At 37.0% G+C, this 16,456-nt stretch overlaps 1 protein-coding gene across 2 annotated transcripts in view; it reads right to left on the bottom strand.

Moving 5' to 3' along the window:
- Positions 1-16,456, bottom strand: part of cadm1b (cell adhesion molecule 1b) — a 295,177-nt gene that overhangs the window by 71,639 nt on the left and 207,082 nt on the right. For both annotated transcript variants that reach the window (XM_079822635.1, XM_079822636.1), the window contains exons 5-7: positions 10,537-10,695; positions 8,775-8,871; positions 5,332-5,504 (exon numbers count right to left, since the gene is read on the bottom strand). In XM_079822635.1, coding sequence (XP_079678761.1) covers positions 5,332-5,504; positions 8,775-8,871; positions 10,537-10,695 — 429 coding nt within the window. The remainder of the gene's footprint in view (positions 1-5,331; positions 5,505-8,774; positions 8,872-10,536; positions 10,696-16,456) is intronic.

The following is a 16,456-nucleotide window of genomic DNA, read 5'->3' as shown; positions in this document are numbered from 1 at the left end:
TTCTGACTTTATATCTCACAATTCTGACTTTATATCTCACAATTCTGGCTTTATATCTCACAATTCTGGCTTTCTATCTCACAATTCTGACTTTATAGCTCACAATTCTGACTTTATATCTCGCAATTCTGACATTATATCTCACAATTCTGGCTTTATATCTCACAATTCTGACTTTATATCTCACAATTCTGACTTTATATCTCACAATTCTGACTTTATATCTCACAATTCTGACTTTATCTCACAATTCTGACATTATCTCACAATTCTGGCTTTATATCTCACAATTCTGACTTTATATCTCGCAATTCTGACTTTATATCTCGCAATTCTGACTTTATATCTCACAATTCTGGCTTTATATCTGACAATTCTGACTTTATATCTCACAATTCTGACTTTATCTCACAATTCTGGCTTTATATCTCACAATTCTGACTTTATATCTCACAATTCTGGCTTTATATCTCACAATTCTGACTTTATATCTCACAATCCTGACTTTATATCTCACAATTCTGACTTTATATCTCACAATTCTGACTTTATATCTCACAATTCTGACTTTATATCTCACAATTCTGACTTTATCTCACAATTCTGGCTTTATATCTCACAATTCTGGCTTTATATCTCACAATTCTGACTTTATATTCTGACTTTATATCTCGCAATTCTGACTTTATAGCTCACAATTCTGACTTTCTATCTCGCAATTCTGACATTATAGCTCACAATTCTGACTTTATGTCTCACAATTCTGGCTTTCTATCTCACAATTCTGACATTATAGCTCACAATTCTGGCTTTCTATCTCGCAATTCTGACATTATAGCTCACAATTCGGACTTTATGTCTCACAATTCTGGCTTTATATCTCACAATTCTGACTTTATATCTCACAATTCTGACTTTATATTCTGACTTTATATCTCACAATTCTGACTTTATATCTCACAATTCTGGCTTTATATCTCACAATTCTGACTTTATATCTCACAATTCTGACTTTATATCTCACAATTCTGGCTTTATATCTCACAATTCTGACTTTATATCTCACAATTCTGGCTTTATATCTCACAATTCGGACTTTATATCTCGTAATTCTGGCTTTATATCTCACAATTCTGATATTATAGCTCACAATTCTGACTTTATATCTCACAATCCTGACTTTATATCTCACAATTCTGGCTTTATATCTCACAATTCTGACTTTATATCTCACAATTCTGACTTTATAGCTCACAATTCTGACTTTATATCTCGCAATTCTGACTTTATATCTCACAATTCTGACATTATATCTCACAATTCTGGCTTTATATCTCACAATTCTGACTTTATATCTCGCAATTCTGACTTTATATCTCACAATTCTGGCTTTATATCTGACAATTCTGACTTTATATCTCACAATTCTGACTTTATCTCACAATTCTGGCTTTATATCTCACAATTCTGGCTTTATATCTCACAATTCTGACTTTATATCTCACAATTCTGACTTTATATCTCACAATTCTGACTTTATATCTCACAATTCTGACTTTATATCTCACAATTCTGACTTTATATCTCACAATTCTGACTTTATCTCACAATTCTGGCTTTATATCTCACAATTCTGACTTTATATCTCACAATTCTGACTTTATATTCTGACTTTATATCTCACAATTCTGACTTTATATCTCACAATTCTGGCTTTATATCTCACAATTCTGACTTTATATCTCGCAATTCTGACTTTATAGCTCACAATTCTGACTTTCTATCTCGCAATTCTGACATTATAGCTCACAATTCTGACTTTATGTCTCACAATTCTGGCTTTCTATCTCACAATTCTGACATTATAGCTCACAATTCTGGCTTTCTATCTCGCAATTCTGACATTATAGCTCACAATTCGGACTTTATGTCTCACAATTCTGGCTTTCTGTCTCACAATTCTGACATTATAGCTCACAATTCTGACTTTATATCACACAATCCTGACTTTATATCTCACAATTCTGACTTTATATCTCACAATTCTGGCTTTATATCTCACAATTCTGACTTTATATCTCACAATTCTGGCTTTATATCTCACAATTCTGACTTTATATCTCACAATTCTGACTTTATATCTCACAATTCTGACTTTATATCTCACAATTCTGGCTTTATATCTCACAATTCTGACTTTATATCTCACAATTCTGACTTTATATCTCACAATCCTGACTTTATATTCTGACTTTATATCTCACAATTCTGACTTTATATCTCACAATTCTGGCTTTATATCTCACAATTCTGACTTTATATCTCACAATTCTGACTTTATATCTCACAATCCTGACTTTATATCTCACAATTCTGGCTTTATATCTCACAATTCTGACTTTATATCTCGTAATTCTGGCTTTATATCTCACAATTCTGACATTATATCTCACAATTCTGGCTTTATATCTCACAATTCTGATATTATAGCTCACAATTCTGACTTTATATCTCACAATCCTGACTTTATATCTCACAATTCTGGCTTTATATCTCACAATTCTGACTTTATATCTCACAATTCTGACTTTATATCTCACAATTCTGACTTTATATCTCAATTCTGGCTTTATATCTCACAATTCTGACATTATATCTCACAATTCTGGCTTTATATCTCACAATTCTGACTTTATATCTCACAATTCTGACTTTATATCTCGCAATTCTGACTTTATATCTCGCAATTCTGACTTTATAGCTCACAATTCTGACTTTCTATCTCGCAATTCTGACATTATAGCTCACAATTCTGACTTTATGTCTCACAATTCTGGCTTTCTATCTCACAATTCTGACATTATAGCTCACAATTCTGGCTTTCTATCTCGCAATTCTGACATTATAGCTCACAATTCGGACTTTATGTCTCACAATTCTGGCTTTCTGTCTCACAATTCTGACATTATAGCTCACAATTCTGACTTTATATCTCACAATCCTGACTTTATATCTCACAATTCTGGCTTTATATCTCACAATTCTGGCTTTATATCTCACAATTCTGACTTTATATCTCACAATTCTGGCTTTATATCTCACAATTCTGGCTTTATATCTCACAATTCTGGCTTTATATCTCACAATTCTGGCTTTATATCTCGCAATTCTGGCTTTATATCTCACAATTCTGACTTTATATCTCGTAATTCTGGCTTTATATCTCACAATTCTGGCTTTATATCTCACAATTCTGACTTTATATCTCACAATTCTGGCTTTATATCTCACAATTCTGACTTTATATCTCACAATTCTGGCTTTATATCTCACAATTCTGACTTTATATCTCGTAATTCTGGCTTTATATCTCACAATTCTGGCTTTATATCTCACAATTCTGACTTTATATCTCGCAATTCTGACATTATAGCTCACAATTCTGACTTTATATCTCACAATTCTGGCTTTATATCTCGCAATTCTGACATTATAGCTCACAATTCTGACTTTATATCTCGCAATTCTGACATTATAGCTCACAATTCTGACTTTATATCTCACAATTCTGGCTTTATATCTCGCAATTCTGACTTTATATCTCACAATTCTGACTTTATATCTCGTAATTCTGACTTTCTATCTCACAATTCTGACTTTATAACATGCAATTCTGAGAAAGAAGTCAGAATTGTGAGATACAAAGTGGCAATAATCTTTTAAAATGTTTTATTCTGTGGTGGAAACAAGCTTCCATAGCAAACAGAACCAAACTCCTCAAGCCTGTGAAAACAGAGGTAGTGTAATCAGCAGGTGGTGCTCGCTCAGGTAGAGGTGACAGACATAGAGCTGAGCTGGAACCGCTTCCAGGCATGAGATGCACGCAAACTCGCCCATCTGCAGATGGGATGCTGATGACATCATTCCCAAACACCTGCCTCTGATATCAGCATTATCAGAGGCCAATAACTGCTGCGACAAACACCTCAATGACGAGCCACCCTCTTCCATCTCTTCAGGCTAATATCTTTAGCTCAACAGGACAGGCCATAATAGCTGCAGCTGGCAGACCGTTAGCGGTCCCGAACACAACCTGCTTTAAACGGTAACAACACTTCAATTCTTCTATAGCAAAGCAAAGCTTTGTTAAATCCCAGGCTTCGAGTGCCACTGTCATAGCAATTATTGCCTGGGCTTTGAAAAATCCAGCTGTCAGCCCTTGTTAAGGATTAAACATGCGCTAAACACAATGCACTTCCTGTGTTAATAAGACTGCTATTATGAAAAACTCTTAAGCGTATTAACCCTCTATTGCATGCGTTATGAAAACAATGTTGAAAAAGACATTTTTGATTCACTTGTCTTGCATAAAATGGACCTAATTAGTCAAATAAAACACATTTTGAAAGATAATTTGTTGGCGGCTTTTTAGGTATGCTTTGCAACACTTCAAAAAATATTCAAAGACTGTTTTTTACTCATTTAAATATGTGTGAATATTTTTGTGACTTTTACTTTTTTTGTACTGATGTCGCAGTGCTAAAACTGTCAAGAACAAAACTATTAAATCATATTAAAATATGTTTTTCTTTTTTAAATTGTATTCAAATGCTAAAAAGTTGATATTTCCATAAAACAAAAACACCCTAAAATAATAACTGCAATATAGTGGATCCATATCCACTACATTCATATCCATTCCACTGTCGCACAGTATTGCTTCGGGGCAACAAACACATTCAAGCAATTCCTCAAAACATACAAATAATTTATATGGCTCTAAATGTTTTAAAATGAAGCCTACTCACTAGGAAATATGAATCATATTTTTGAGAAAAAAAAATCAATAAAAATTATTTAATGAAGGCAGTTTTCGAGAGCAAAATGTATGTCCTCTACATTGGTAAATTATGCCAGGAAAAATATGACCGAAAAAAGCTTTTTACTGGTTTATTCTAAATCATCCATTCATTATTACCCATTTTATTGGCATCAAGTGAAGAAAAGCCAGAGGCAACATTGTGCAATAAAGGGTTAAAAACGGTTCTGTCTCACAAAAAAACATCAAACAACTGAGTTAACTACAGAGCTGCAGCTTTAAAACAGGAAATATATGTGGAACTGAACTTGAAACGCTTAAGATACAAAACAACATTACGTGCAGACATCAATGGCTGCTTGTCCAGACACGGATTAAGCCAAGACCTAGACTGATATTAAAAACGAACCATTAACGGTGTCATTCTGTCTAAGACTATAAATGGAACTGTCTGGGAAACTCTGCTCGTACGGATTGTTGTTTACAGACGCAGATTAAGTTCAAGTACATACCATATACATAAAGGATGTAATCATCGTAGGCTTCTCCCACTAAGTTAGATGCCACACAGCGGTACGTTCCGTTGTAGGACTTGTTAAGGTTTTCGATGTAGAGATCAGAGCCAGTAATCACGGCGTGGGAGGGGAAATCATCATCCACTTTGAGCCAGTTAATTTGATGAGGCCTGTAAAACATCAGAGTAATCATTTAGTGCTCAGTGTGAAAATGCTCAGACAGAGGCAGAGAGGATAATGCGCTATATTCAGGACAACTTTAGAACTGCTGTAAAATCACCACCTGTGCAAACAAATGCATCTATTTATCTAGCGTTCCGTCCATCTGTCCATCCATCCATCCATCCATCCATCTATCGTTCCGTCCATCCATCCATCCATCCGTCTGTCTGTTTTACGAATACATAAGTACAAAATATAACTACCAAACCACTGTCTGTCTGTCTGTCTGTCTGTCTGTCTGTCTGTCTATCTATCTATCGTTCCATCTATCAATTTGTCTTTCGTTTCGTCTATCTATCTATCCCGTCCGTCCGTCCATCCATCCATCTATAGATAGATCTGTCTATCTGTCTGTCTGTGCGTCTACATCTGTCTGTCTGTCTGTCTGTCTGTCTGTCTATCTATCGTTCTGTCTGTCCGTATGTCTATATGTCTGTCTGTGTCCATCCATCCATCTCTGTCCGTCCGTCTATCCATCCATCCATCCATCCATCCATCCATCCATCCATCCATCCATCTATCCATCTATCTATGTCTGTCTGTCCATTTTATAAATACATAAGTACGAAATATAACTACAAACCACAGTCTCTCTGTCTATCTATCTATCGTTCTGTCTGTCCGTCTATATGTCTGTCTGTGTCCATCTATCTATCTATCTATCTATCTATCTATCTATCTATCTATCTATCTATCTATCTATCTATCTATCTATCTATCTATCTATCTATCTATCTATCTATCTATCTATCTATCTATCTATCTATCTATCTATCTATCTATCTATCTATCTATCTATCTATCTATCTATCTATAAATACATAAGTACGAAATATAACTACAAACCAGTCTCTCTGTCTCTCTATCTATCGTTATGTCTGTCCGTCTATATGTCTGTCTGTGTCCATCCATCTCTATCTATCTATCTATCTATCTATCTATCTATCTATCTATCTATCTATCTATCTATCTATCTATCTATCTATCTATCTATCTATCTATCTATCTATCTATCTATCTATCTATCTATCTATCTATCTATCTATCTATCTATCTATCTATCTATCTGTTTTATAAATACATAAGTACGAAATATAACTACAAACCACAGTCTCTCTGTCTATCTATCTATCGTTCTGTCTGTCCGTCTATATGTCTGTCTGTGTCCATCCATCTCTATCTATTAGGGGTGTAACGGTTCACGTATTCGTATTGAACCGTTTCGGTACAGGGCTTCCGGTACGGTGCACGCGTGTACCGAACGGTTATGAATGTAATGTTTAACAGTTAACAGTCGGCTTGTTGTAAGCGCGGAACACACTTCAATCCGAGTTCCCACACGAACATATTAAGTATTCAGTCCATATTATCATGAAATTCAAACTATAAATGACGTTTTGATGCTCTTTAATGTGCGTGACTGATCAGTGATCACTAAACACAGTTCAAGTGGCCGCGCGCGATCATTTGTGAACGGTGCACGCGTCGAACGGTTATGAATGTAATCTTTAACAGTTCACTGTCGGCTTGTTGTAAGCGCGGAACACACTTCAATCCGAGTTCCCACACGAACATATTAAGTATTCAGTCCATTTTATCACGAAATTCAAACGATAAATGCCGTTTTGACGCTCTATGTGGCGTGACTGCTCACTGATCACAGTTCAAGCGGCCGCGCGACAAAGGCGATCGATCATCTGTTACTAAAGATTCAAGAATAAACATGAATGACGATATGAAGGTATGCTGAGGATACATTACAATTTACTGTCATGTATATATGTGGTGTAATCGCTAAATCAGTGTTTCAACTGCGGAAAGATGTCAATATAACTGCTGGTGAACTAAACAATGTCATGTAACGTTAGCATCACATTTACCTCAGGCAGTCATTCAGTGTCCACAGAATTTTATTCACTAGAGAAATCAACTCTTTCGCTAAATATATGCTCTATATTAGCCGTTATATTCATTATATTCTACTTAACCTGTTAGTGATGTCTTGATTATTTCATGCATGTTAAATAAACCTGTCATGAAAATGACAGACACTGTATATAAATTATTATATTACAACAACGATTTGGAGAAAAAAACTATTTTATAATTAGATTTAGAAGTTAATGCAAAAACTGCCTTATGTGAAGTTTACATATTTGCACACAATGTGTTATTTGAGTGTTGATTATTATACCTAAAAATAAATAGCAACTGAATTTAGGCTCATAGTTTGTGCTCTGTTGTGAACCTTTAATATTAATGTACAAGTAAGGGCTCCCTATATAATTTACAGAAATATCTTAAATAAACTTTTAGATATAATTTAATTCATTCAAGGACACTTTTTTCTCCAGTAAACCACTGTTAAATATAAAAAATAAATAAAAAGCAATTTTGTAAATCTGCTGTACCGAACTCGTACCGAACCATCAGTTTTGTGTACCGTTACACCCCTACTATCTATCTATCTATCTATCTATCTATCTATCTATCTATCTATCTATCTATCTATCTATCTATCTATCTATCTATCTATCTATCTATCTGTCTGTCTGTCTGTCTGTCTGTCTGTCTGTCTGTCTGTCTGTCTGTCTGTCTGTCTGTCTGTCTGTCTGTCTGTCTGTCTGTCTGTCTGTCTGTCCGTTTTATAAACACATAAGTACGAAATATAACACAAACCAGTCTGTCTGTCTATCTATCTATCTATCTATCTATCTATCTATCTATCTATCTATCTATCTATCTATCTATCTATCTATCTATCTATCTATCTATCTATCTATCTATCTGTCTATCTGTCTATCTGTCTATCTGTCTGTCTGTCTGTCTGTCTGTCTGTCCGTTTTATAAACACATAAGTACGAAATATAACACAAACCAGTCTGTCTGTCTGTCTGTCTGTCTGTCTGTCTGTCTGTCTGTCTATCTATCTATCTATCTATCTATCTATCTATCTATCTATCTATCTATCTATCTATCTATCTATCTATCTATCTATCTATCTATCTATCTATCTATCTATCTATCTATCTATCTATCTATCCGTTTTATAAATACATAAGTACGAAATATAACTACCAAACCACAGACCTATTTGCATACCTGTCTATATATCCAAGCTATTCTTGTTATCATCTATTATTATCTGCATGATAAAGCAACCAAACAAATTCATTTGAAATGAGTAAAGTAGCTTGAGGGCTCTGTGTTGGACTCACTGCGGTTTTCCTTTAGCATTGCATGTCAGCTCAAGATTTTCTCCTTCTCTGGTCAAACCCTCTGGGAATCCCACTACAATCTTCACTTCTGGTTTATCTGTGCAATGAACACAAAGACACAAACACACTCATTTCTAGTTGCACTGCAGTACATTGATTCAGCTTGGTACCCTTGAAACTATTGTATCTATCTAATTATCATTCTATGGCCACATACCTGCCTCTCAGTCTGATTAGAAAACATCCCCGGCAGGTTTGGACATCATTTGCGCACTCGCATTTATACATTCATGTGTATTATGTATTCATGCTTAATACAAAGACCTGAATAATGAAGACCGCAGATCTCAGCTGCTCTTCTGGGCTTCATTGTTCACGTTACACTATATTAAGTCAAAGCAGTGAGCCTAAAGGAGTGCGAACATGACACTGCGAGATTTTTATAGCCTGGGTAAAGCGTATGAGGAAGGATGACACTTCTATGAATTTAAACAGTCAATTTAACAGTACTGTAAAATGTTTTTTTTTTCTTTTTCTCTTTTATCTATGTTAGTCAAAATGTCAAGCTGTTACAGTTGAGCTGATCCCTCCTGCCTTTTCTTCTCAAAGGTCACCCTGAGCAGTCAGCTATCTGAATAAATTAATATTCTGCCAAGATTACAAAAGGGTAGGTTAACCTTTCCAGGACTTCCTGTGCCACAAAAAAGCGTGCAGCAAACGCTCTTAATCAACGCATTATTTGGTGGACAGCATTTCATGCTTTCGCATAACAAGACAGGGTCTGCTTTAATTAAAGCAAATGCCTGGACCTTGCCCGGGTTAAAAAGCACAGTTCACCCCAAAATTACATTTCCATTATTATTTACTCACTTGATTTCTTTTGTTCCAAACCCATGTTACTTTGTTTCTACTGCGGAACAAATCAAAATGGGTCTTTTCCATACAATTTATAGTGACCACGGCTAAAACTAGCACCATTAGGATAATCCATATGATTCAAGCACTATATTCCACTTATGAATTCACATAATATCTTTAGGAGACATTTAACCTGTTATTCACACAATCTTCCCCTCCAGTGAGCTGTAAACACAGATCAGATGAGTTGAACTATGATTCATGAATACATTGTTCAGACTGAAGGGGGAAAAAAAGCTTCATTGAAAAAGAATCGGCTCACTGAAAAAATGATTTGTTCCAGATCTGAACTCAGTGATCAGGTTATAGCTCACTAGAGATGAGGATTGTCAGTGAATAATAAAGAATTTCAGAGTGTTCTTCAGGATAAAGCTGCCTTATGACTCAAATATAGTTTATGAGTTATATGGACTACTTTCATTGTGTTTCTTTGGTGTTTATCACATTTTTTGGAGCTGAACAGATGTGAGGGCACTGTGAATTGTGGGATTTATGGAAAAGAGCAGCTTGAAGAAATGATTAAAAATGATAAAATGGCAGAAACAAACAATGGCATTTCAAAAATCATTGAACTATTCCTGTAAAACAGATATCTAGGCTTCACTCATGTTGATTTCCTTATAGCAGTGTCAGTCAAATTGCTGCGAGAAGATGCTTAAAAACTAATTCCAAATGTGGGTGAGTAATTACATTTTTGGGTGAACTATTTGGGCGTCTAATTGAGTAACAAAAGGTCTATAGTTCATTACAGCGTCAGTCAAATTGACCGCCAGATGCAGGTGGGAACATTAAACCGAGGTTATTTTACTGCTGGAAGTTTTCTCCTCCTCTTGAGATGACTCACACTGCACTTCTAGGTATTTCTGGGCCTGGAAGTCCTTCACGGCCGGGTGGTCAATGATGCAGATGACGGCCACTCCATCGTCCTCCTTAGAGACGGTGAGCCTGAGCCGGCTGGTGACAGTGAACATCCTGTCGTATAACTCCTCAACAGTCGCCTCACCTGGGAACAGCCGCAAGAGTGACATGTCAGCCATAACAAGCGATCTCCCTCCATCCCGGCCTGCTCATAATAACACTGTGTCACCAGGAGAGGGAGGAGGGTCATGAGGAATGATACCGTCACCTCCAGACAAATTTCACATTCATTTATTTAATGCAGCATGCACAGGACACATTCTGAGCCATGTATGTGACGCCCAAACATCACAACAGGACATTAAACACAGGGTTGCGTGACAGCTTTCGTTCACCATGTGAAAATGAAGTGCTTTTTATTTTGGGTTTGCCACTTTGATTGATTTATTGATGACATGAGCTAGACCACTGTTAGCAATGCGGGTCATAGGTGGTTTACACGTCTCCAAAACTGGTGTTATATGAGTTAGTCTGACCAGCTGAAAAGTGCCCTAAATCAGTCAACACACCAGCCTGACAAGGCTGGGGGACCAATTAAAACCATCAGTTTAGGCTGGTTTAAATGGGGGTTTTTTTTCAAAAGGGTTTTGAATCCATGTCATCCACACCATTCGCACATGTGCTAGCTGCTAAGTTATGCCATAAACATCAGAAGCAGTTAAGGTGCAGTCTAACACAATCTCATGGCAATTTGTAACTAAATGTATGTTTACACGACAACAATGTACTAAAAACAGATGACAACGTTGTCAAAACGATCCCCGTTCACAAAGATCTGCGAAAACGACTAAAAAGGCTGTATTATGCATGCCAGGCCAGTAGTTGGAGATGGCGCTTTGTCAAAAAACACTCTGCGAACACGTAATATGCATGCGTGAACATGTAAATGAACGTCCGAAAATGCATACAAAGTTTAGTGTAAACATACCCTTATTTACATTTAGGTGAATTGGTGGCTAATTTGAATACAATTCTCATTTCTGCGTTTCCGTGCGATCTGCTTACGCCTCCGTGACGGTTATTTTTAGAGGTGGTGTTAAGGGTGGTAAGGGTAATACTTACTTTTTTTTTTTCTAAAAATCATTCATTTTCATGAGTCACATTGAACAAATTCATACATCTCATAAAATAGTTATATTTTCTTATAAGATCGGGTTGGGGGAGGTCACATTTACCACTGTTTGGCGAAATTATCAGAGGCAAAATAGTTATTTCAACAGGAATAAGCATTGTAGTTATTTTCCGTGAGGGCAAATTATTTCCCAGCACAAATTTCGCAACAATTTCAAGCTGGACATGCGGATTCCCAAAGCTGACCAACAGAAACGGCTTGAAAGTGACTTCTGTGTGAGTGAGCTTTGCTTCATACACATTGCTACACTACTGACATGACAAAAGACATTTTGGTGCCTAACATTATGCTACTGCACTTTTACGCTATAGCTACATGGCATAGGAGCTTCCCATATTTATTTTTTTTTCTACATATTTTTATGAACAGTATTCAAAATTATAAAATATTGCCAACAGTTTTAGGACACCTGCCTTTGCATGCACATGAACTTTAATGACATCCCATTCTTAATCCGATGGGTTTAATATGGAGTTGGTCCACCCTTTGCAGCTATAACAGCTTCAACTCTTCTGGGGAGGCTTTCCACAAGGTTTAGGAGTGTGTTTATGGGAATTTTTAACAGTTTTTCTAGAAGCGCATTTGTGAGGTCAGGCACTGATGCTGGACGAGAAGGCCTGGCTCGCAGTCTTCGCTGTAATTCATCCCAAAGGCGTTGTATTTTGTTGAGGTCAGGACTCTGTGCAGGCCGGTCAAGTTCCTCCACACCAAACTCGCTCATCCATGTCTTTATGGACCTTGCTTTGTGCACTGGTGCGCAGTCATGTTGGAACAGGAAGGGGACATCCTCAAATTGTTCCCACAAAGGTGGGAGCATGAAATTGTCCAAGAATGTCTTGGTATGCAGAAGCATTAAGAGTTTCTTTCACTGGAACTAAGGGGCCAAGCCCAACCCCTGAAAAACAACGCCACACCATAATCCCCCCTCCACCAAACTTGGCACAATGCAGAAAGGCAAGTACCATTCTCCTGGCAACCGCCAAATCCATCGGATTTCCAGACAGTGAAGCGTGATTCGTCACTCCAGAAAACACGTCTCAACTGCAGCGTCTCAACAGTCCAGTGGCGGCGTGCTTTACCCCACTGCATCCGATGCTTTGCATTGCACTTGGTGATGTAAGGCTTGGATGAAGCTGCTCGGCCATGGAAACCCATTCCATGAAGCTCTACACACTGTTCTTGAGCTAATCTGAAGGCTACACAAAGTTTGGAGGTCTGTAGCTATTGACTCTGCAGAAAGTTGACGACTTCTGCACACTGTGCACTTCAGCATGCGCTGACCCCACTCTTTTATTTTAAGTGGCCTACCACTTCGTGGCCGAGTTGCTGTTGTTCCCAATTGCTTCCACTTTGTTATAATACCACTAACAGTTGACCGTGGAATATTTAGTAGTGAGGAAACTAATGTACTTATTGCACAGGTGGCAACCTATCACGGCACCACTCTTGAATTCACTGAGCTACCCATTCTTTCACAAATGTTTGTAGAAACATCTGCATGCCTGGGTGCTTGGTTTTATACACCTGTGGCCATGAAAGTGATTGGAACACCTGAATTGAATGATTTGGAGGGGTGTCCCAATACCTTTGGCAATATAGTGTATAACATAATAATCTGGGTCAGTGGCTTTCCTGTCCTGGAGGCACCCCAGCCCTGCACATTTTGTGTGTCTCCCTCATTTATCACACCTGATTCAACTCATCAGCTCGTTAGTAGAGACTGCAAGAACTAAATTGGGTGTGTCTGATAAGGGTGACATACAAAATGTGCAGGGCTGGAGTGCTTCCAGGACAGGTTTGAAAGCCACTGATCTGGGTAACACTTTTTTCCGATGGTCCACTTTAGATATTTTATTAACTATATGTAACTTTCCAACTACAAGTCAACTAACTCTCAGAGTATTAGTAGACTGTCTGCCAAATATCTACTTACATTTTATTTTGATGGTCCCTCAACAGACATTCTACTGACTCTACCCAAACCCTTAACCCTAACCTAACAGTGTACTACAGTCTACTAATACTCTAGTTACTTTCAGTAGAATAGTGTAAAGTGAACCATCAAAATAAAGTGTAACCATAATAGGTAATCTGATACGTTTAGTAGGTGGGAAAAGCACAACAGAAAAGGTTTGTTCCAGCCAAGTCTGTCTTATTTACATGACACATTGCTAATTTAAATTCTCAAAATGTCCTTTTAAAAATGTAAAGGTAACTTTTGATACTGTTGGTGTTTTGTGTACCCGTTTTTGTGTACTCTTTAGTTTGTTAAATGTCTTTATCTTCAGTAGTGTCATTCACAAGCAGGTGTTGAATTTAACAAATAGCTTGTCCATCGCTGGCAAACGATAGGATGCATTAGCAACAGATTGTAAGTAAATATCCTGCTTCATCCAGCGCTATTTTTGTTCTCTGTGTTTTGAAAAAGTCATTTTACCAATTTACAGTTTTTTCCAACTGCTTACACACAAAATCTGTTCATGTCACACGCTTTTTGAAACCCCCCACTCAAAGTGCAAAACTACACACCAAATCTCCAAAACCAGAAGCTATTTCTCAGCCTTTGACTCAGTTTTCAATTGCATAAAACACTTTTCTCAAAACGCTACACGCAATTCTCTACCTAAAACACAAAAATCTAACAGGAATGTTCTTTACTGTATTCTTAAGAATATACTTTTGGTTTACATATGTTTATGGTTTTGTTGTATGCTACTGTATACAACAGTAATGTTTGACCTAATAAATATTTTCCGTTTCTGCATTGGTGTTTACAGTATGCTTTTTACCCCTCTCAGCAGATTACTTTCACTGTAGAACATTGTATTGAAATGTAAGCCTATGAAAGACCAAAGAGCTTTAGACTTAGATTATATCCAAAAATGTACTATTATGAAAGAAGTGTTTGCCATTTGATGCAAATGCTTCATTCTGACATGCTGTCACATGCCTGTCCTGTCTTGTGTAGCACATGTGGTGGTTTGTTATTTTCCGTCCTTGTCTAGTTCCCACCCTCCTTGTTATCATCTTATTGGTTTAATTTGCCCCACCTGTGTTCCCTCGTTACCTGCTTTATTTGTCCCCTTTATAAGTTCCTTTGTGTTTGCAGTCCTGGTCGGTTCATTGTGATGTCTAGCGTCTCCTGTTCCCTGTGTTCCCGGTTTGAGTATGTTAGTTGATTTAGTTATTTCTTAGTTGTATGTTTTCCCCCTCGTGGGTCTTTGTTTGTATTCATGTTTACTTTTATAATAAATTCATCCGTTTTTCCTGCAATTGAGTCCTCACCTCAGTTTCCTCAGTCATCCCGTGACACATGCGTTTATGGCATTTTGAATGCAGTGTTACATTTTGAAGGAGATGTGAGGCATTTTGTGTGTGCGGTTTTGGGAATTGTGTGTAGAGTTTTGAAAAAAGGAGACATGGTTTTGAAAATGTGTAAGCAGTTGGAAAAAACTGTAATGAATGAGAAACTGCTTTAAACGTCAGTGTGTGATTGAACTGTCTGAAACATGACTTGATTATTCAAATATTGATAGGGAAAATGTAACAGCGCTACCTTGTGACTTAAAAATATAGCTTTGATAAGGTATGATAAGGTGTGATGCTACCACCTTGCTACTGAGAAACATAGTTCAACTAATTTCTTAGCTAAGCAGTGTTGTTATTGTTAAAATAACACTATTAAAATCCATTTCAGTAATTGAAATAAAGCTAAAAAGTATATTAATATTAGATGAAAAACAAACTTTTAAAAAACTTGTCTTGGAAAGTTATTCTAACGGAAATAAGTTTTAAGTACTGAAATGACTAAAACTGAAATAAAAATTAATTGTAACAATGGCAAAAGCACATAATTACAATGGATGATCAGGACATGTGACCATGATGAATTCATATGAAGCAGCCCAGAGGTCAGTGGCTGTCTGCGGGGTTACTGCCCATCATGTTAGCCTTCATCCTAAGACAATTTCTAAACTCAAGGGCATTGAGCTAATTGCAGCACAGAGTATGATGGTTTACTTGGACCTAATGAAGTGGGAAATAATTACAGCTCGGCACTGACCTATAGCTCATCTCCCTTCTCTTCTGTCAGCGCATACTAAGACACTGCTGCAAAAAATACATAAGTTACTGTATGCCAAAGACACTTTATGGCCTATGACAAGTTTCTTTCAGTCAATGAGTCCCCAAAGACTCTTCATCAAGGATCATACTAATTTTGTAATTTATTAAATTATTATTATTTTTTATTTCTTTTCATAGTAACTATAATTTCTCCATCATAGAAAATGATATTCCCCTAATTAAAGAGCTTGGGACAAAGTTTCTTGTTACGGTTTAATTGTACTTTACTGCAGTTACTGTGGTTTCCCAATCAGTCAGTCATGCTCGATGTTACGTCAGAACGACTGAAGAAATGGTATCTCGCCTGAGACGACCCAGCATTTTATTCAGGGCTCCCAGCTCCTCAGCGGAAAACTTAATGTGAGTGTTTGCACGCTGCCTTATATACGCAGAAGTGGCTTGTGATGCAAATCTAACTCGCCAATGTGCATTGGGTTGTTCTGTTACCACTCAAAAGGGACTGGGCTCTCAGGCGAGATCCCGATGCGCAGTCGTTCTGATGTAACTTCTCCGTTATTTCCTTCAGGGAAACAGGGGTCACAATAGTAACCTAGACGTTACCATGGAAAATTCAGAACTGCAAATGTGG

The sequence above is a fragment of the Gobio gobio genome (genome assembly GCF_949357685.1).
Source record: "Gobio gobio genome assembly, chromosome: 8".
NCBI classification, from domain to species: Eukaryota; Metazoa; Chordata; class Actinopteri; order Cypriniformes; family Gobionidae; genus Gobio; species Gobio gobio.
The sequence above is the reverse complement of the archived record's forward strand: the minus strand, read 5'-3'. Positions and strand labels throughout refer to the sequence as shown.